At 44.8% G+C, this 19,556-nt stretch overlaps 1 protein-coding gene across 15 annotated transcripts in view; it reads left to right on the top strand.

Annotated features, from left to right (window-relative positions):
- MAPK8IP3 (mitogen-activated protein kinase 8 interacting protein 3) overlaps positions 1–19,556 on the top strand; it is an 82,764-nt gene that overhangs the window by 33,958 nt on the left and 29,250 nt on the right. For 8 of the 15 annotated variants that reach the window (XR_013979584.1, XM_080981802.1, XM_080981795.1 and 5 more), the window contains 14 exons: positions 2,891–2,948; positions 3,900–4,052; positions 4,937–5,018; positions 7,357–7,508; positions 8,381–8,437; positions 9,818–9,988; positions 10,993–11,152; positions 11,740–11,835; positions 12,790–12,951; positions 14,036–14,201; positions 15,598–15,783; positions 17,203–17,389; positions 18,160–18,282; positions 19,064–19,144. Coding sequence is in view for 14 of the 15 variants with exons in the window: in XM_080981802.1 (XP_080837928.1) it covers positions 2,891–2,948; positions 3,900–4,052; positions 4,937–5,018; positions 7,357–7,508; positions 8,381–8,437; positions 9,818–9,988; positions 10,993–11,152; positions 11,740–11,835; positions 12,790–12,951; positions 14,036–14,201; positions 15,598–15,783; positions 17,203–17,389; positions 18,160–18,282; positions 19,064–19,144 (1,834 nt within the window). In the remaining variant the exon portion in view is untranslated. The remainder of the gene's footprint in view (positions 1–2,890; positions 2,949–3,899; positions 4,053–4,936; positions 5,019–7,356; positions 7,509–8,380; positions 8,438–9,817; positions 9,989–10,992; positions 11,153–11,739; positions 11,836–12,789; positions 12,952–14,035; positions 14,202–15,597; positions 15,784–17,202; positions 17,390–18,159; positions 18,283–19,063; positions 19,145–19,556) is intronic. The other 7 variants (XM_080981794.1, XM_080981798.1, XM_080981797.1 and 4 more) reach the window with 5 other exon arrangements.

The following is a 19,556-nucleotide window of genomic DNA, read 5'->3' as shown; positions in this document are numbered from 1 at the left end:
TGAATGTTGTCCCCCCAAAATATGCTTACATTCGTAACTCCCTTTAATCTCCGTCAACATAGCTGATGGTCAGGCATGATGGAAGTTGTAGTCCAGCAACATTTGGAAGGCCACAAGTTTTACACCCCTGCCCTACTAAGTGTGTTTAGGATAATGTCATATGTGGGGGGAAACCCAAAGTTTGTGTAAGATGTATCTAAACTTTCACAAATAGTGCATTTGCCAGATGAACAGAGCTGGAATAGTGATCTGATTTCTCTAGAATTACCTTCACCAACTTACTGCACTCCAGATGATTTGGATAACAGCCGTCATCAGCCCCAGCTTGTTGGGAGTTGTAGTCTAAAACATCTGGAGGGCAACAAGTTGGGGAAAGCTGCTGTAGAGCCTGCATGTTTAACAAGTGTATTGAGTATGTGGCCAATAGTAAGATTTCGTTCTTCCTCCTGTCCTTCATCTTCCCAGCAACAACTCCATAAAACTAAAAAGATGAGAGGAGGGAATGGCAGCCTAGTCTCATATATGGAGCTTGCTGCAGTAGTTATGGAGACTAAGGTCACTTCCCACATCTGTCCTTGCAAAACTGGGAAGCGTAGTTCTGTGAGGGGAGCCAGTGATCTATAAGAGAATTCTTAGCCCCCTTGTCAAGCTACAGTTCCCAGCACTCTTTGGAAGGGGCAACATGATAGTTAAATGGAGTGCTAATATATCCACAAAGTGGGAAAGACTCAATTGGGATTTTTTTTATAACAGCAGTATAACATTTCAGAGCTGACCTCACTAGCGAGCCCCTCTACTCTTCCCTTACCCACCAAAGAGCCAGTGTGGTGTAGTGGTTAAGAGCGGTGGACTCATAATCTGGTGAACCGGGTTCGCTTCCCCGCTCCTCCACATGCAGCTGCTGGGTGACCTTGGGCCAGTCACACTTCTTTGAAGTCTCTCAGTCCCACTCACCTCACAGAGTGTTTGTTGTGGGGGAGGAAGGGAAAGGAGAATGTTAGCCGCTTTGAGACTCCTTAGGGTAGTGATAAAGCGGGATATCAAATCCAAACTCCTTCTTCTTCTTCTTCAAACCTCTTCAGAGATAGTTTCCTTGTGATGTCTAGCTGGGGTTGGATCCTTCCACAGTGGTGCGGCACTAATCTGCATAGAAGTTCAGGGGAAGTCAGACAGTTAAGCTTCACTGTGTGACATTAGGTACTTCCAATGAAACAGTTGGCCCAACGGCAAAGTCTTTAAAGTTTCCCTTTGTCGTTGGCAACCTAGAGACCAGAAACTAGTGACTAGGAGGACTGAAATACGTGACAGATGATCGAATTAGATCAGAGCTGGTCCTTGGATAAACAGAAGAAAGTGGATGAGGAGATGTTTTTCTCCCTCTCTCATCATGCTTGGGGCCATTCAATGAAGTTGAATGTTGGAAGATTCAGGACAAACTCACATAAGAGGTATTAATGGCCACCAACTTGGTGTAAAAGAGGATTAATGGAGGATGAGGCTATTTAGGGCTACTAGCCATGATGGCTATGCTTCTGTCTCCCCTGTTGGAGGCACTATGCCTCTGAATACCAGTTGTTGGGAACTGCTGGTGGGAAGAGTGCTGATCTGCTCAGGTCCTGCTTTTGGGCTTCCCAGAGGCATGTGGTTGGTTGGTCACCATAAGAGCAGGATGCTGGACTAGGTGGGCCAACAGGGCTTTTCTTTTCTTTTCTTAACTTGCATCAAGTGGCTTCTATCCACGAATCAAAGTTGACCTGCAAGGGTGGAGGTCTGTTTCACTAGTATGTTCCTTGCAGGGAATGCACTGGCCAAACAGCACCCAGCAGGACTGATGTGGAGAGGGTTTAGTTCTGTTCTACTTTGCTAGCATGTTCCCCCACAGGGATCACACATGCAAAGAAGCACCCAGCATGATTGAACCCTGCCCATCAGCTGACAACACCCAGTGATACCAGCTGATTGACAGGTGGTGTGGTTTTGAGAAAATGGCTTCACAGGTCAAATTCAACTCCCCAGCAGGCCAAGATTGGTGCACGAGCTGGACTTTCTCTACCCCTGCACTAATCGTTACCCTAAATTAGCTGTGCATAATATTGAACTTTGCTAATAATTCGCTGTGCTCATGGCTTGTGCTCTTGAATCCAGATTGAAAACAAGCAGGGTTGTGCGAAACAGAGGAGTTGAGTGACTCGCTCATTGGCTGGGCCTGTTCAAAAAGGTTTTAACACATTATAGTGGGGTGGGTTCAGCTTTTAAGTCTAAGGGCTTATGCACAATTACCTTTCCTCCACTCTTTCCAGGCACAGTCCACAATTTCAAGCTCTGGGTCTAAACACTCCCCCCCCCCTTTTTTATTTTGCTCTGGACCTTTCCTCTTGAAAACCCATTCTTTCGAGCTCAATCAGAGCAAATGTCAATCCACAGAAAACCTGAATTGCTGTTTGTTCCAGTTCAGCCTTAAAGAGCTGTTTTTTTGTGGGGAAAGCTTAGGGCAAAACAAACAAACAAAAACTGCTTGACCATAGAGTGTTAATGTACAGATCTCTGCCTGGAAAGTGTGGGACAAAAGTTGAGTGTGGATAAGCCCTAAGAATAGCCATTTTAGTGCAGTTGTTTCTTCTGTCCCATCTCCTAAAGGAAGTCTCTGTACTTGAGTGAATGCATCCATCTGCGTTTTCAGAAATGTTTGCTTCTGTTCCGTGACCTCGACAGGGCGAGTGGCGCTTTGCACTGTGCAGCAAAACATATACGTTGCAGGCTCTCGAACTACGAGGCTGCTTCTCCTAAGTAAGAATTGGCCAGCAAAGCATATTGCTTAAATCTTTCCAGAGGGTGCAGATCAAAATTGTGTGTTGCCTTGTGTTTTATTTTTTCTTTTCCACCCCTCCAGGGATGGGCAAAGAAGTGGGGAACCTGTTGATGGAGAACACGCAGCTACTGGAAACAAAGTAAGACACCAGCTCATGCTCTAGAAATACTTTGCTTGTTTGCTTAGGTGTATGGCATGGACATGGTTGACTTCAGAGGACATTTGTGCGTTGCCACTTTGCTTGCTAGCATTTCGGTGACCACCAGCTTAGAAGGTTTTAAAAGAGGATTAGACAAATTCATGTATAAGGGTATCAGTGGCTAATAGCCTTGATGGCTGTGTTCCACTGTTGGTAGTAGCATGTCTCTGATAATTGCACGAAGAACTTCCAAGCAATGGTTCTTAAGAGAGTTGAGAATTGTTTCTGAGAGGGGTCACTTTTAGGGGTGTGGTGAGAAATTAAATAGGGGATCTCACAAAGGCAGGCATCCATACTTGGTTTCTGCCAACAGAATCAGTGCTACCCACAGAAAAGTCTCCGTACAACCTACCATACTGTAAAATCCATACAAATGCAGTTCAAAACAGCAAATTCATAACAATACAACAGCAATATTGCACTAAATGAGATTGAGTGTTTGTTGGGTGGGGCGGAGGGAGGCTCCGTTAATTTCATTGTACACAGGTTGTACATTGACAATAAAGGTATTATTATTAGTAATAGCATCTGCAATAATCATGAAGAAACAAAGTGCCCTTTCCCCCACACAGCACAAGGATGATTGACAAGGGAACTAAATATTGTTATGCAAGAACCACAATTCCTAAGAAAGTAAAAACTTCTTCAACGGGTGCAGGGTGAAATTCCCTGGGAAACCAGAGCCTACTACCCAAAAGCCCATTCTCTCTCTCTCACTGCTGTCCTCTAGACTAAGGTTGTAAGAAGGCATTGCTTTCAATCCTCCCCTATATTCATCACAGGCTTCACTGATACTTCTCTGCTGCAGTTAATCTTCCACCAAAATGATGTTATCCACCTCACTATCTGCTGTGGCACATACGTTTTTCTTTTTTTCCCCCCGTCCTAAAGAAATGCTCTGAACATAGTGAAGAACGATTTAATTGCAAAGGTAGACCAACTCACTGGGGAGCAGGAGGTGTTGAAAGGTGAGCTTGAAGCAGCAAAGCAAGCAAAAGCCAAGATGGAAGCTAGGATCAAGGAACTCGAAGAGGAACTGAAAAGGTGAGTGTCCGGCTGCTGCTTGAGCAGTTTCCTCAGCTATGTGTAGGCAAGTCATTCAGGACAAAAAAAGAAGGCTGGTGGGTGCTAGATTCCAAGGCCATCTGTAGGGCAGCACTTGGGCTACCCTGGCTATTGTCACAACAACACTTGGAGGCCCACAAGTTCTCCCCCTGACCCCTCTGCTAAATGGACCCTCCCACAGCACCACATCCCAGATCTTCATGAGCAAAGGCAAACCTGCAGGAGACGCAACTGTGGTCCTTCTGTACATATGACATTTGGTATGGCCCTCTCTACATGCCACAGTCAAACGAAGAGCTCATGTTGGTGCTTCTCATTCTTGTTCTTGTATTAAATCCCCCCCCCCCCCTTTGTAACTGTTAGCAAAAGTGGTCCAGTTTACATTTTTTGGGGAGCAGGGTGAAGTATTACTGTCTTCTTTTTTTACATATATGGATTGGGGGGTATTTTTTATCCTTGGTTGTTGCCTTGGGCTGCTCACATAAAGCCAGATGTTCCCCATGCCTCATAAACTTTCTGTAGCAAATGTAGCAAAATGGCCTAGCTAGGGTAGCCATACATCCAGATTTTCCTGGACATTACCGGAATTTCAGTGGTGGAAGTGATGGCGGGGGCGGGGGGGGAGGATTTCTGAAAAGCAGCAGTTTGTCCTGGATTTTCGGCAAAATAACCAAAAAATCGCTTGGGTCATTTCTCAAAAACAACTTTGGCTTTTTTCAGCAATTTGTTTGTGTCTGGATTTTCACTTCTTGAAAGATGGCAGCCCTAGTGAGCAACTGAGGCCCAGGACAGCATATCCCTGCCAAGAGGGGCTGCTCTTTTAGCCTCTTCCTTTCTTTGATGTTCTTTGCTCTGTTTTCTAGAGTGAAATCCGAAGTGATCGTTGCCCGTCGAGAGCCCAAAGAAGAGGTGGAGGATGTAAGCAGCTATCTCTGTACAGAATTGGTATATTACATTATTAAAATGCCTAGGGAAGGAGGGTTTTTTGCGGGAATGGGGGGTTTTCTTCCTCACTTACTTGAACACTGACACCAAAGTGCATATTTTATCATCCTCAGGTGTGTGGGGCAGCCCAAAGGGGCTGTTCTCTTTGGGTTGTCACCACATTCATGACTACCGCAGCCTGGGTGTAATCATATCAAAATGGAAGTACTGGATGCCACTGCAGTCCTAACCCCACTTACCTGGGAGCAAGCCCCATTGAGATCAGTAAGACTTGCTTCTGAGTTGACACGGTTAGGATTGCACCATTAGGGTCAGATTATCCTTATATATGTGTTTTCTCCCCCACATATAGTCTCTGGTATGGGGAAGGTAGGGGACTTTAAGTCTTTGCCTCCATCATTGTGGTCCTAAACCAAATCTCCCTTGTACATGCTAACATGAGGAGGAACATAGGTCTTATCTGCAGTTAGGTGACTGGTCCTCCTAGATCATGGTTTAGCCACACTTCCTTTTTGCCCCATTCTTTCCAGGTCTGCACTTAAAAGCTCTATATCCAAGTGTGGGTTTGTTTTTTGCTTTTTGCCCTGGGGTTTCTCCCCATGAAAACCTGCTCTTTAGCGCTCAATCAGAGCAAATGTCAATTCTGGTTTTCCGCAAATTGCTGTTTGCTGTGATTGAGCTTTAAAGAGAAGGTTTGCACTGGGGAAAGTTGCGGGACAACAGCAATGACATCTCTCACTACTGCTGAACCCCCTGTTCCTTCCTACCCAGAAGATTCCATCAGAATGAGGTTGGGGAAACATTGCTTTCTGCTCCCATGCAATCGCTCTGATGACATCATCCCCAAAGCTAGTTTAAGATGAGGGCAGAAACAGGAAGTAGTGTGTCCTGTCCTCACTCATCTTCTGGGTTACAAGGAGCTTCACAGAAAAATTACACGAACCATCTACAGTGAGTGTGAATGCCATGGGACAAACATTTCTCCTTGACACACACAACCTCCACATACACGTTCCTTGTTGCTGAAATGCCTCCCTAAACTTTGCAGCGTATGACAAAGTTGGGTGTGTATTTTAGCTCTTATAGCTGGTCTCCTAGATACCCAGCAGTGCTTCCTGCGATCTCCTGATCAGCAGCCCATTAGCCTTTAGCACTTACTGTTGGGACGGATGAAAGGGGCCGCATTTCGAACCTGTCCCTTCTCTCTATGCTGTCAGTGGTCACTGGGATCTCCCCCAGAGAATCATCCAGATAATGAGTATGACCAGGTAAGCTCAGCCATGCTGGGTAAGAAGGTCCAAGCCTTCTTCCGCAATAGAATAAGCAGCTCTTCCCTCAGTCTCCCACCACATGTCTTTTGGGGACTTCTTTGTAGAGAAAGGCAGGCTGATTTTAATCCTGTGAGCTACTAATGTGTGTTTCAGTGCTGACTTGCTAATGCGGTTGATATGCCCATGCAGGCACCCTTAGTTCTGATGTAGAATTACCTGTTCATTCTGATCTTGGGGTGAAGACAGACGTAGCACTTTTGAGAGTGGCAGAGATTGCTTGAATTTGCTTTTGACTTCCTGATCTACGCATGCATGATTCTTCTTTTCTATTCGTCTTCTTTTCTGGGAGAGGGAAACGAGAGCTTTGTACGTTTCTGGCATATTGGGGGAAAGAAACTCTGGGTAGTTTCCTGTTGTCTAGTCTGTGAAGTCATTACCTCCCCAGGTCCCCAGAACTATTTTGAAATGGTTTCTAAAAAAATTATGAGTTTATTTTTTGGTAATGTGAAGGGTGAACAAAAAAACTTACAAATGCATATAAATTCCTAAATGGTTTTTTTAAAAAAAAAATAATAATAGAAAGATGGGCAATCTTTATGAATCATGACAGGGAGAGGAATAAGACTGAATTCATGCAATGGTTGCATTACTGCTTTGGCCACTGTTAAGACTGTTACTTCTGCCTTCTCCCTTAAATAATCCTCCACTTTTGCATTGTATTGCACTGTTTACAAATTAGGCTTCCTCCTGTTGCAGGAAGTTTGGCTATGCATGGGCTTAATATGAGTTGACTAACCCATATTAACACTTCACTCCTAACGGCAGGCTAGTTAGGCTTGGATGCTAACTAGCATTACCTTGGAGGCTTGCAGAACACGAATTAGCTTTTCGCTAATCACTTCTCCAGATGTCGTGTTTTCGTTGCTTATATGACGTTGTAGTTAGATTCTGTTTGCTAAAATTAACTGGGGGGGTGTATACCTGGAAGAAGCTAACAATTGTTGCTTTAGTCTCCTGGCTTCATGCTTTACTAACCTTAATCCCCTTCCATTTCCCATTGGTTGAAGCCGTCCTCCTCCCCTCTGCAGGACAACATCCCCATAGCTCAGCGCCGGAGGTTCACCCGCGTGGAGATGGCCCGGGTCTTGATGGAGCGCAACCAATACAAGGAGAGGTTGATGGAGCTGCAGGAGGCTGTCAGGTGGACCGAGATGATCAGGTATGGGGGTGGGGTGCTTTATTATTGCAGCATCGTAAAAGTGTTGAGAGGAACCTAGCAGGTGGGCTAGAGGTGCTCTGTGGTTCTGGAGTACCAGTGGTCATTTTGCGTGAGACGCAGAATTCAGCACCCTGATCACCTCAGCATCAGACAAAAAACCCAGTGGGTTTTTAACTCTCATTGGGTAGGTCTAAATGTATTCCAGCACCTCAAGAATCTTAGTGTTCATTTGAAAAAGAAGAAACGCAAAAACCCAATTATAGCCTTTACACATGTCTTAATCTCATGTAATTGGGTTAGGGATTGCAGCCTTAACCTGTGGACTATTATTATTTGTTCGTATGCTTGGTTTTAATGTGGGGTTTGTTTGTTTTTTTGCATTGTAAGTAACTTGAGAGACTTTCGTGAGAAAAGCAACAAATAAATATAAATAAAATAAAATAGTTGCTTGCTTTTGTAGTGTGCAAGAGTTATGTATGATGTGGTTTATGCTGGATTGCATTATGATTAGGTGAGGGTTGTTGCATTAAATTATATTCTATGCATAATGTTTTTATCATGGGTTTGTTCTGTTATACCTAATGATGATGTACATATATAATTATCTGTATTGTGCTTGATCTATTTATTTATATGGATGCTCATTTTTATTTTTTTTACAAATTTATAAAAATTCTATTTACTGGAACTGTTTCAAGGCTTTTCCTTTCTTTTTGCTTCTGGGCCTTCATTGCATGTCATTTGTAGTTGAATCCTGAAACCAACAGGCATACTAGTCCTCAGATCCCCAAATTAACCTTTTTTTGCCATTTATTTTGTTCGCTCATCTGTTGTCCAGCCGTTTAATAATTATCTATTGTATTTGTTCACAGAGCCTCTCGTGAGCACCCTTCTGTCCAGGAGAAAAAGAAATCTACTATTTGGCAATTGTAAGTAGTGTGTTTGCTTGTGAACTGTGAAATGCAGAAGAACGTGTGCAGTAGAGACTTTTCCGTACAGTCAAGTAAAAGCACACTAATTCTACCAGTTCATTTTTACGGACAAAGTTGCATATTTGGATGTGAGAAGGGAGGTAACATCACTGGTGCAATAGATAGCCTGTGCTGCCTCTTGACATTCTTTATGTTTAAACCTTGCACATTCCATCAGATGAGGGTGTGTGAAGACAACTTTAACTCACCCAGCACTTTTGGGTAGCTGCTGGGGCTCCAGAGTTTCAAAAAAGCACATCACCGAACCATCCTTCTCTGTCCTCTGTAGCTGCAAACTCTCATTTTAAATTTCCCATTGTGCCACAGAGCACCGATGTGTTGAGTGCTGCAAAGCATTATGGGAAGTTTAAAAAGATGGCTTCCAAGGTGCTAACTGATAATGCCAGGTAAAGAAGGGGCTTCCAAGATGGTACTTTGCCAAGACCCCTCTCAATCAAAGGGAATAAATAAAATATTAAAAATGAGCAGTTGTGGCAGTGTGCTGCTTCACATCCTCCAGCAACCCTGGGATTAGATGGATGGGGTCTTCAAGTTCAGAAGATGTGGCTTTCAGATAGGGTTGAACTCTGGTCCACTATATATTGCTAAACTATAATTCCTGACCATTGTCCACACTGGTTGGGGCTGATGGGTATTGTCATCCAACAACATCTGGAGTGCCACAGTTTCCCCGCCTGATCATTTTCCGACTCATGCATGCAAACAGCAGATGAAGTGCCAAATTTATTCTTGCACAAGATGCTCTCCCATTAAAACCCAAACATAGTACAACTCCTTGCCTCATCCCATGTCAGGAAGTTCTCTAATGTTTAGCAACTTTCCAGTAACTTCCATATAGGATTCTTTCTGTTTCTCATTTTTCCAATTTTAAATTCAGTTCTCCTCATTTTTGCCGCAATTTGCACTTTAAAAAAAATCCGCATGAATACTCACCAGCATTTTAGTGTGCATTTCTCATAATAAATATATATATATGGATACAGTTTTGATTAATATGCACATTTTTGCAAGCAGTTTTTCCTAAGACTAAGCATTTTGTATGTTATCTTCACTAATAGATAACATCTATTTTTATGCATTTTTTGCACATTGGTTGGAGAACTGCACTGTAAAATTCCAAGAAGTGTGAATTTCAAAGAGTTGCTGTGTTTTGATTTGTGTATTGGGTCTGAGAAGCGTGAATTAGGTAGCTTCGCATTAAAATGCAAACAAATAATCCCCCCCCAATTCATACTCCTGTACCTCTTTTCGTCTTCTTTGGGATTAACAATACAAAACTCATGATTTAACACCTTTGGCTTCCTTCTTTCTCCCCAGCTTCAGCCGCCTGTTCAGCTCCTCCTCCAGTCCTCCACCTGCCAAAAGGAGTTACCCATCAGTGAACATCCATTACAAATCTCCCACGGCAGCTGGGTTCAGCCAGCGCCGTAGCCACACTATGTGCCAGATCTCTGCTGGGAGTCGCACCCTTGAGTTCTTCCCGGATGAGTGAGTTCATCGACCACTATGGCTAAAGTTCCTGCTGTGGCTTGTCCTAGTTGCTTGGCGGAAACCCAGAAAGTATAGCTTCAAAGCATGTGCTGACCAGATTTTGACAAGGCTGGACATAGTCAGTGGCTGCTTGGAATTCAGCGTCCTGCAAATCTCCTTTTCATTACTTTATAATAATAAAAATATTTCAGGGAAAACTTAAGAATGAACAAGTTAGTGAAGCACATCAAAGTAAAGAGGGGAACACGTTTTGCATGTTAATATTTATTCAAATATTTGCCCTGAAAAACGCAACATGCTTGTCAAAGAAGAGAGGAAGACATGCATAAATTGTGTGTGTGTATATATATATATATATATATATATTGCCTCCAATGTTATTTTTACTCAGAGTAAACCCATGAAAATAATAGCCCTGGGTTAGTCATGTTCATTTGTTTCAATGGATCTCTGAGTAGAACTAAATAGCACATCACAACCCTAATAGTAAAAAGGGGCTGTCTTTGATTCCCACAGAACAAAGGTTTTGATGAATGCTTTTTGGATGGATTTTCATCCTCGGTGGATTTTTAGCACCCAGTGATGCTCAGGAATTCTAAGGACCACCACCCCCAATCAGTTTAGTCTGGGAATCAATAATTAAAATCAGTGCAGTTCAAAAAGGTTCATTCCACCTTCTTGATTCAAAATGGTGTCCAAGTGTATCCAAACCTAGAAAAAAGAAACCCAACCTCTTGGTTTCAGAATCTATTGTGCAAAAATTGGCCATGCTATCTGAAGAGGTGTCCAAATGCTTAGAGAACAGATTAAAAAAATACTTTCTAAAATATATAGTAGGAGATCTCCTTGGTTGACTGCCATAGCTTTCCCCCCTGCTTTGTGTGTATTATTGACTGAGCTTCAACCTCTCTCTCTCTTTTTCCTCTCACTCCGTGAATCTCTGTCTTTCTGCTGCCACGGCAATGCTTCCTTGACCCTCTGCCTCTCATTTCTAACCATAGATTGAGAAGTAACACTGTTGCGTCTCTCCTCAGTGACTGTACGTCATCCGCACGTCGCGAGCAGAAGCGCGAACAGTACCGCCAAGTCCGGGAGCACGTGCGGAATGATGACGGTCGCTTGCAGGCCTGTGGGTGGAGCCTGCCCGCCAAATACAAGCAGGTAGGCCTCGTTCACCGAGAGGCAAGAGAGGTGAAGTTCGGTTTATTGAATTTGTGGAAATGTTTTCCACAACAACTACAAAAGTCCTGGTGTTGATTTACAGCAAGCATAAAATGCAGTCATTAAAATACGTATGCCTTAACATCATTGAGGCCGAGATAGGGTGTCCAATCGTCTGGGCAACCCAGGACCGCCATACACATTGCCCAGGCTTGCACCCCAGGGAAGTCACTTCAGTGCTGCTAACTCAGTGGTTTGACTTCACCTCCAGAGGCGCAATCCATTGTCTCTTGAGACAGATGGATGCCAACTATTAACCTGTTGGGCACTATCAAAATTTTCCATTAGCATATGAACTAGATAACGTTATAGTTGCCACATGTGTGTTAGATGTGTGCCACACGTGTGTGTGTGTGTGTGTGTGTGTGTGTGTGTGTTATTTCTCCTGGTTGGCCACTGAAAGGAGCAGGTTGTTGGACAAAATGGCCCTTTGATGTGCTCTTCTTATGCTCTTACTCAGTTTGGCAGCTGGAAATCACATTTTGGTTGAGAGTTGAATCACGTCCTGTCCTTTCTGTCCTCAATAGCTGAGTCCCAATGGTGGCCAAGAGGACAACCGGATGAAAAATGTCCCAGTGCCTGTGTATTGCCGCCCACTAGTGGAAAAGGACCCTACCATGAAGGTAAGTGTCACATATGCGCAAAAGCTTCCCATTCCTTTTAGCAGATAGTTCTGTCGTTGCTGAAAGTTGTGTCACAAGTTCAGGCATACCTTCGTGTGAATGATCTACTTGCCGAACAGAAGTGACGAAGATGTCACAACAGTTAACGCTCCCCTCCTGCCTAGCTTTTCAAGGCAAGGCAAGCTCACTCTTGGGGCTCTCTTGCCCTACAAGTCTGCTGTGTGCAGACATGATGCACGCTTCATCTGGGAGGATGCGTCTGATTCCACCTGTGAACGCAGTGCTTGTTTCCTGGGAACGAGTCTGTGTGCTGTCCCTTTGCCTCCAGCTCCACCGCCAGCTCCTTCTCCACCCTCCTGCTGGCCAGAGTCCTCCCACCTCCCTGATGATGCTCTGCATTCCGCCAGGGGCAGAGGAGAGCCAGCAGATCTGTTTCTCCCTCTCTGACATCTAGAGTTCCTAGGGGAGGAGCTCTCCCCTCCATTCTCGGGTGCCAGCCTTACAGCACCCACCCTTTATCTGCTCCTTCTCTGTTTTCCTCCTCCTGTTCCTGATTTATCTGGGGTTGCCAAGCCATGCCAAATTCTGATGGAGCCAAGGAGCCTGCGATGGGAGCTTTCTACACAGATAATAGCCCTGATTTTGATAGATATATTCGTGTTTCCTTTTCACGGGCATCTAGTATGTTTCCCATGCTGGTTCACATTCCCAAGACTCCTCAACCTTTGTTGTGGAGGCCCAGTGGCACAGAGGTCTCTAGAGCTGTACCCTCGCTTACAGCATTCCCTTAGGATGGATCATTGGGTTTGTGCTGAATTCTGATCTATTGCAGATCATATTTGAGAATGAAGACACTGCAAAGATGATCAAGACATGCCAAGTGGCTCATGTCTTTCTACCCCACCCCATAAAAAAAATCTGCTCCTCTTCAAGCTCCTTTCTTTGCCTTTTTAGTTGTGGTGTGCAGCTGGTGTCAACTTGACAGGTTGGAAGCCTGTGGAACCAGATACTGGAAATGGGCAGAAACCAGATCCAGGATGTGATCCTCTCACTTGCGACCGAGAAGCAGAAGGAGAGAGCACCAAGAGTAACCACACATCGCCAGAAAAGAAAAAGGTTGGGGAAGAGAGCTGTCCATTTCTCCCATTTTCCTTTTTATACATTTAAGTGTGACTTCCTGAGCTATTTTTCATAAGCTGGATACACAGCAAAGCAACAATCATGCACTCTAACATCAATTTGGCATTCACCATGCTTTTTTAATGAAGCATTTGTGGTTCTACAGGAGATATAAATACTGGATTTAGTGGCTGGTACCTGGGCTGCACTTAGATGAGAGAGGGGCTACTGTACATTTTGAACAAGATGCAAATACCAGCCATGGGGCAGGGGAGCTATTCTGATCAGGGGCACAGTGGGGACAAAGGGTTAAATCCCATCAATCCCTTTTTATGGTGGGGATCCCTCAGCAGTTATTTAGATGTTTTGAATCCATAGAATTGCTAATAACATGAATAGCACAGTCCTAAAAATAACACAGAGGGAGGCGATCGTAAATCATCTCGCCCAGAGACACTGGCAGTCTTAAACATCTGTGAGACCCTGTGATCATGTAGAAGCCCAACAGGTATGGGAAATTTCAGGAACTGGGGCTCAGTGTGGCCCTCCAAGCTTCTTTCTCACACCAGCTACCCCTGCTACTCATGCTGCTTCGCATTCCTCGAGTGTTTTTGCCCTTGAGCACCAATACTGCCTTTTGCTTGCCTGGATGGAGAAACAGGTATTTAGAAACAGCTGTACTGTACAAAGCTAACACTTATATCCAGTGCTCCTCCTAGTTTTACCCCTGGCCCTCTGAAGGTTGCCCAGAAAAGGAATGCAGCCCTTGAGCTGAGAAAAGGTTCCCCACTCATACCCTAGAGATTCATTGTGAATATGCTTTTGCACTCAGCGCCTCCCTGCCTCCCGCATTGCATGCTGGAGTGAGAGCCAGGTACTGAGACGAACTGCGAGTGAAACCTGTTCCCCATCCCTGGGGTGAACTTGCAAGGATAATTATCCTCAATCATCCTTGTTTTTCCTTCGCCAACGTTCTCCCGCTGTCGTGGGAGCTGCCTCCATTATGGCAGACCGGAACCGGAAGCCTTCCCACCCACCACATTCTCTCCCTCTCTCTCGCTGCATTTTTGCTGTTCTGCAGGCCAGAGAGTTGCACGAGATGGATGCCACATCCAGCAGAGTGTGGATCCTCACAAGCACATTGTCTACAAGCAAAGTTGTGATCATAGATGCCAACCAGCCAGGGACGGTGGTGGATCATTTCACCGTATGCAATGCTCACGTCCTTTGCATCTCCAGCATTCCAGGTAAGTGAATGACTCATCATAGCAGTTCAGGTGCTGTTTCCAAAGCTGGCAAGCCCGCAGGGAAGGAGATCGCAACCTAGAATATGAAAGGGATCCTGCCAGTTCCACCCATAAGGCAGGTATTTTAAAAACCTAAGTCGTGCACACTTGAAATGTGGTACTGTAGTGAATCAGGGTCTGTGTATCGGGCCTGGGGCTGGGCTCTCTCAGCCCTGCTCTCACTTACTCATCCACACACAGAGAGATGTAAACAAACATATAACCTTTCTTGTATGGGCAGAGGAGAAATTATGTCTGGTTAAGGGTTTTAATGTGAACCTCCATAATTTACACTTTCTGAAACAGTATGCAGATCAAAACATGGCCTATCCTGAAGAAAAGAAACAGAAACATAGCTATCCTTTCAAATTTAAGCTCCTCTGAATTTTGCTATGCAGTTCTCTCCTGAAAAAATGTGTTTAAAAAATTGTATGTTAGAGGAAAGGGTGCATAAAAATTAATGAAAATAACATACAAAGCCCATGTTTTGCAAAGAGTATGAATATCAGTCAAAAGTGCATGCAGAATGTATATTAGGAGAAAATTGCACTGAAATGCTGCTTAGTTTTCCTGAGTACTCTTTTTAAAGAAATGCACATTAAAAAAAATTACTGCAGAAATGTGAACTTAAGCTTGGAAAAGTTAGAATGAAAGAAAACAGAACTGATGAATTTGGCCTACTCCCCCCCCATACACAAATGCGCACATACACATGCGCACACAGAGACTCTTTCCCCCCACAAAAAGCCAAACCTCCTTAAAACAACAACCATAATAGAAAACAAATGCTAGCAATACTTGCAGCTGTCAGGGTAAAGGCCAAGCTAGACATGACATTAGGTGCGTGTTTGCACTGAACATGTACGTTTTTAAAAATACAAATAGTTGCCGTGGAACGGGGCTGATAATAGGATTCATTTTATGAAACAATGTGTTTCTTAACAGTTTTGCAGAAATGTATTGTATTGGGACAAAATTCCACGCCACATCCCTTATGAATGTCAACGTATAAATAGCAGTCATGATTTTACTATTGCTTTGGAATATACCAGTCATCCACATTCATTCATTCATTTAATTTCATTGCCTGATTGTTTCACATTAAAACATAATGAAGCAACGTAACAATAATAATAAAAAAATTCAAGTCCAATGCAGATAACAGTCTGAGATTAAAAATATTCACTTAAAAGACTTCATGGGAAAGGAAGATCTTTAGTAGGCCGAAGTATAATTTTAGCGTGAACAAGGAGCATTATTGGAACTTGGCACAACTTGGCCTGGCATGCTGATAAGGCTGTTGGGCGCAGACATTGTATTCAGTGACCCAGGAGGCTTTCCTTTCCCTTCTTTGCAGCGGCCTGTGACACTGACTATCCTCCTGGAGAAATCTTTCTGGAAGGGGACATAAATCCCGAAGAATCCTCTGAAACCGATGGCGTCTTGGCGGGCATCACCCTGGTGGGCTGTGCGACCCGGTGCAATGTGCCCAGCAGCAACTGCTCATCCCGCGGAGACACTCCAGTGCTGGATAAAGGACAGAGTATGTCTCAGGTCACCATATGAGTATGTCAGTGAAGGGTTGCTTCAGCCTTTCTTCTTTAAATGCACCCATTTTACAGGTTTCAATGAAAAGGCTTCAGATTCAGCTATATGGGGCAAACACAGAGCAGTCAAATGACCCCAACATGTAATGAAATCATGAAGTCCACAAATGTCTTTCCCAGTGTAAATAATGGGAACATTTCCAGCTCATCAGGGAGGAAGGAAAAAAGTTGGGGGAAAGGAGAAAAGAATGACAGGAAAGACAAAAGAAGGGGAGGAGCTGACAGGTGTGTGTGTGTGTGTGTGTGTGTGTGTGTGTGTGTGTATAAAGCTTGAGTTTGACTGAAATCTTAAAACATGTTGCCACTACAGAGTAAGTACAATGGTACCTCAGGTTACAGACGCTTCAGGTTACAGACTCCACTAACCCAGAAATAGTACCTCGGGTTAAGAACTTTGCTTCAGGATGAGAACAGAAATTGCACGGCGGTGGCACGGCAGCAGCGGGAGGCCCCATTAGCTAAAGTGGTACCTCAGGTTAAGAACAGTTTCAGGTTAAGAACGTACCTCCGGAACGAATTAAGTTCTTAACCCGAGGTACCACTGTACTATTAAAAGATTAACTTCTGAGTAAACATCACTGCCTTGAATAGGATTTATTGTGAGTGCTGCTAAAAAGGCAGGTTATCTGAATTCAGCCGGGAAATGACAATAAATCTTCTTTTCCTTCTGGAAAACCCCCTATGTGGAAATTATCATAATTCTGTTCAGCAATATGCTCCTTCACAGGGTGTTAGCCACATCCACACCATATTGAAAGCACTCTTATACCACTTTAACCGTCACGGCTTTCCCCAAATAATCTTGGCGCCTGTAGTTTGTTAAGGATGCTGAGAGTTGTTCCCCCACAGAGCTGCAATTCCCTGCACCCGTAACAAACTACAGCTCCCAGGATTCCTTGGGGGAAAGCCATGACTTTTAAAGCTGTTTATGGTGAGGTGTCAGAGGTCCTTATATTTGTGGTGGAAGGAAAGGGACGATGGAGTAGAGAAGGTATGACATCAACTCCAGCCAAGCCAGATCCCAGTAGGAGAAGGTGCTGGCAGGCTTCATAGTGAGGGGTGAAGCCTTAGGATACACCTACCCAATGCCCCAACGAGGGACTACTGGGTTGTATTCAGCGGGGAAATAAAAGTGTGATGTGACACCCTGTCCTTCATAAAAACAACTGTGGTTGCAAGCTATGTGTGGGAAGGAAGAGAAGGGCATGGATACAGGGTCTTTGCGGGGAGGGGGGTTCCCATGGAAGCCCAACAAGCAGTCAGCTGATACTGCAGCTGGCTGTTCATCTGATAGACATAACCTGCTTTCTCTGCATCCCATCTCTTGCCTTTTCCTTCTGCTTTCCTGCCTTCAGATGAGGTGCCTGCCGTGAGCAATGGCAAGATCAACCAGTCCCAGTCCACCGAGGAAGCGACAGAAGCTACAGAGGTGCCAGAGAATGGGGTACACGAAATGGAGTCAGCCCAAGTCCGCCCGGGCCCCCTTACAGAACATGTGTTTACAGACCCAACCCCAGTTCAAGTGCCTGTGAGGCAAAACAGGTAGGGGGAATGCTCCTTAAAGCCTGCTCTTCCTTGTCTTGAATGAGGAGGCTTATTAATTCAGGACAGACAAAAGAAAGTATTTAATTAAAGAATTCACTCCTCCCAATACATAGCAATGGCCACCAACCTGGGTGGCTTTAAGAGGGAATTAGATGTATTCATGTGGGATAAGGCTATCAATACCTATTAGCCACAAAGGCTATGTTCTACCTCTAGTGTCTGAGGCAGGGTACCTCTTAAGACCAGCTGCTGGGAGCTGCAGGAGGGGGACATGTTGTTGTACCCAGGTCCTTCTTGCAGCCTTCCCATAAGCCCATTATGAGAATAGGATCCTGGGACGAGGTGGGCCTTGGGCCTGTTCCAACAGGGCTCTTCTTACATTCCTATCAGTTTTATTGACAGCCCAAGAGAGGGGCCTGGAGAAATCATGTCAGTGCTGCTAACGCAGCAAAAACAACACGGGAGGCAGTAGTTGCAAGATATTAGTCTCTGCAGCCACAGCAGCAGCTGTGATTCTCCAGCGGTCTGACTTCACCTCCAGAGATGCTCTCTCTCCATTGGATTCCAGCAGTTTTAAAAACTGTTTTCCACATAGCCTCCGAGGCAGCTAACAAACCGAATGAAAATGACACAAAACGGGGTGCAAATATTTAAGGCAGAACCATGTTAAGAATCGGTTAACAAACTTGCCTCTAGCAAAAGTAATATTTTTCAGTTTATTGCCTAGCTCCAACCTGTAGTGTGTTTTCCCCCCACCCCCTCCACAGTGAAAACGGGCAGCCAAAGATGGAGTTGAGCACAGCAGCCCAGGAGCAAGAGGCAAATGGAAACGCGGCTGGCACTACCACAAGTGCTGCCCCTACCATGTGGCTGGGAGCACAGAATGGCTGGTATGTCTCTCTAGCCCACAGTGGTGGCTTGGCGAACCATTGATAACGTTGGTCTCTAGTCTCCAGGCAAGAAGCATTGAAAACAGCATAGTGCAAGGCAGAATGATGGAATAATTGGGTTCAGAGCAAAAGCAAACGCCCCCCCCCCCAGATGAAAACACTTCTTAGCAGAGTTGGGGGACCTGTGTCAGTCTAGATGCTGATATATTCCAACTCCCATCAGAGCTAGCCAGCATGGGGGGGGGGGGTTGATGGGAGTCTCAGTCCAATAACATCTGGAAGAAATTAGGTGTCCCGGCCAACCCCATATTAGAACTTGCAGGAGAATCTGCCAGTAATGTGACAATACTGTCAGAATCCAGCATGGGGCCGAGAGGCCATTCTGCAAACAATCGGATGTTGGGGTCCTGGGGTGCAAAGCTGGCTGTCAGTCCAGGGGCCCCAGATGTGAGTAGTTTAGTCCCAGGCAAGTGGAGGCTGACTTCCGAAAGCAACAACCAGATCAGGTGGGCAGGAAGGCTAATTCAAGGCAGGCTGGGAGGTCAGATAGAGGAAGCGTGACATTGCACAGTCCAAGCAGTGAAGCACACCGCCCAGAACCGCTTTGAAGCAGAGGTTTCACAGGAAATCCCGTCTGAAATTGTGGATAGCTGCTGCCAGTCAGTGTAGACAACACTGGGCTAGATGGACCAATGAGTGACACAGTGTAAGGCTGCTTTATGGCCCAGTTTGATGTGGGGCTCGGGGACTGTACTGCCTAACTAAACTACCTTTCCCCCAGGTTGTATGTGCACTCAGCAGTCTCAAACTGGAAGAAATGTCTACACTCAATCAAGCTGAAGGATTCAGTGCTGAGCCTGGTGTAAGTAGAGATGCTGAACTTGGTGTCTATGAATTGATACATAACCAACTATGGATATTCACATCTTTTAGAAAACTTGCTTGTCAGTAGAGGGACTGTATCTCTATAGAAGAGCACCTGTGTCATATGGAGAAGGTCCAGATTCAGTCCTTGGCATCTCCTGCTTTAAAAAGTGCCTGGTGGTGGTGGGTTATGGGAAAATCCCTCTACCTAATACCTTGGAGAGCCATCACTAGCTCAGAGCTGATAGCAGCACTCAGCTGGACAGACGATATAGGAAAGCAGCTTTCTATATAAAGGGGAAAGGACCGCAGCTCAGTTGTAGAGTGCATGGTTCTTATGCAGAAGATCTCGGGCTCAGTTCCTTCCTGTTAAAAGGGAATCAGTTGATGTGAAATATCTCTTCCTGAGA

This window comes from Podarcis pityusensis (assembly GCF_964106645.2).
Source record: "Podarcis pityusensis genome assembly, chromosome: 14".
NCBI lineage: Eukaryota > Metazoa > Chordata > Lepidosauria > Squamata > Lacertidae > Podarcis > Podarcis pityusensis.
Note: the sequence above shows the minus strand (reverse complement) of the source record. Positions and strands in the feature narration are given on the sequence as shown.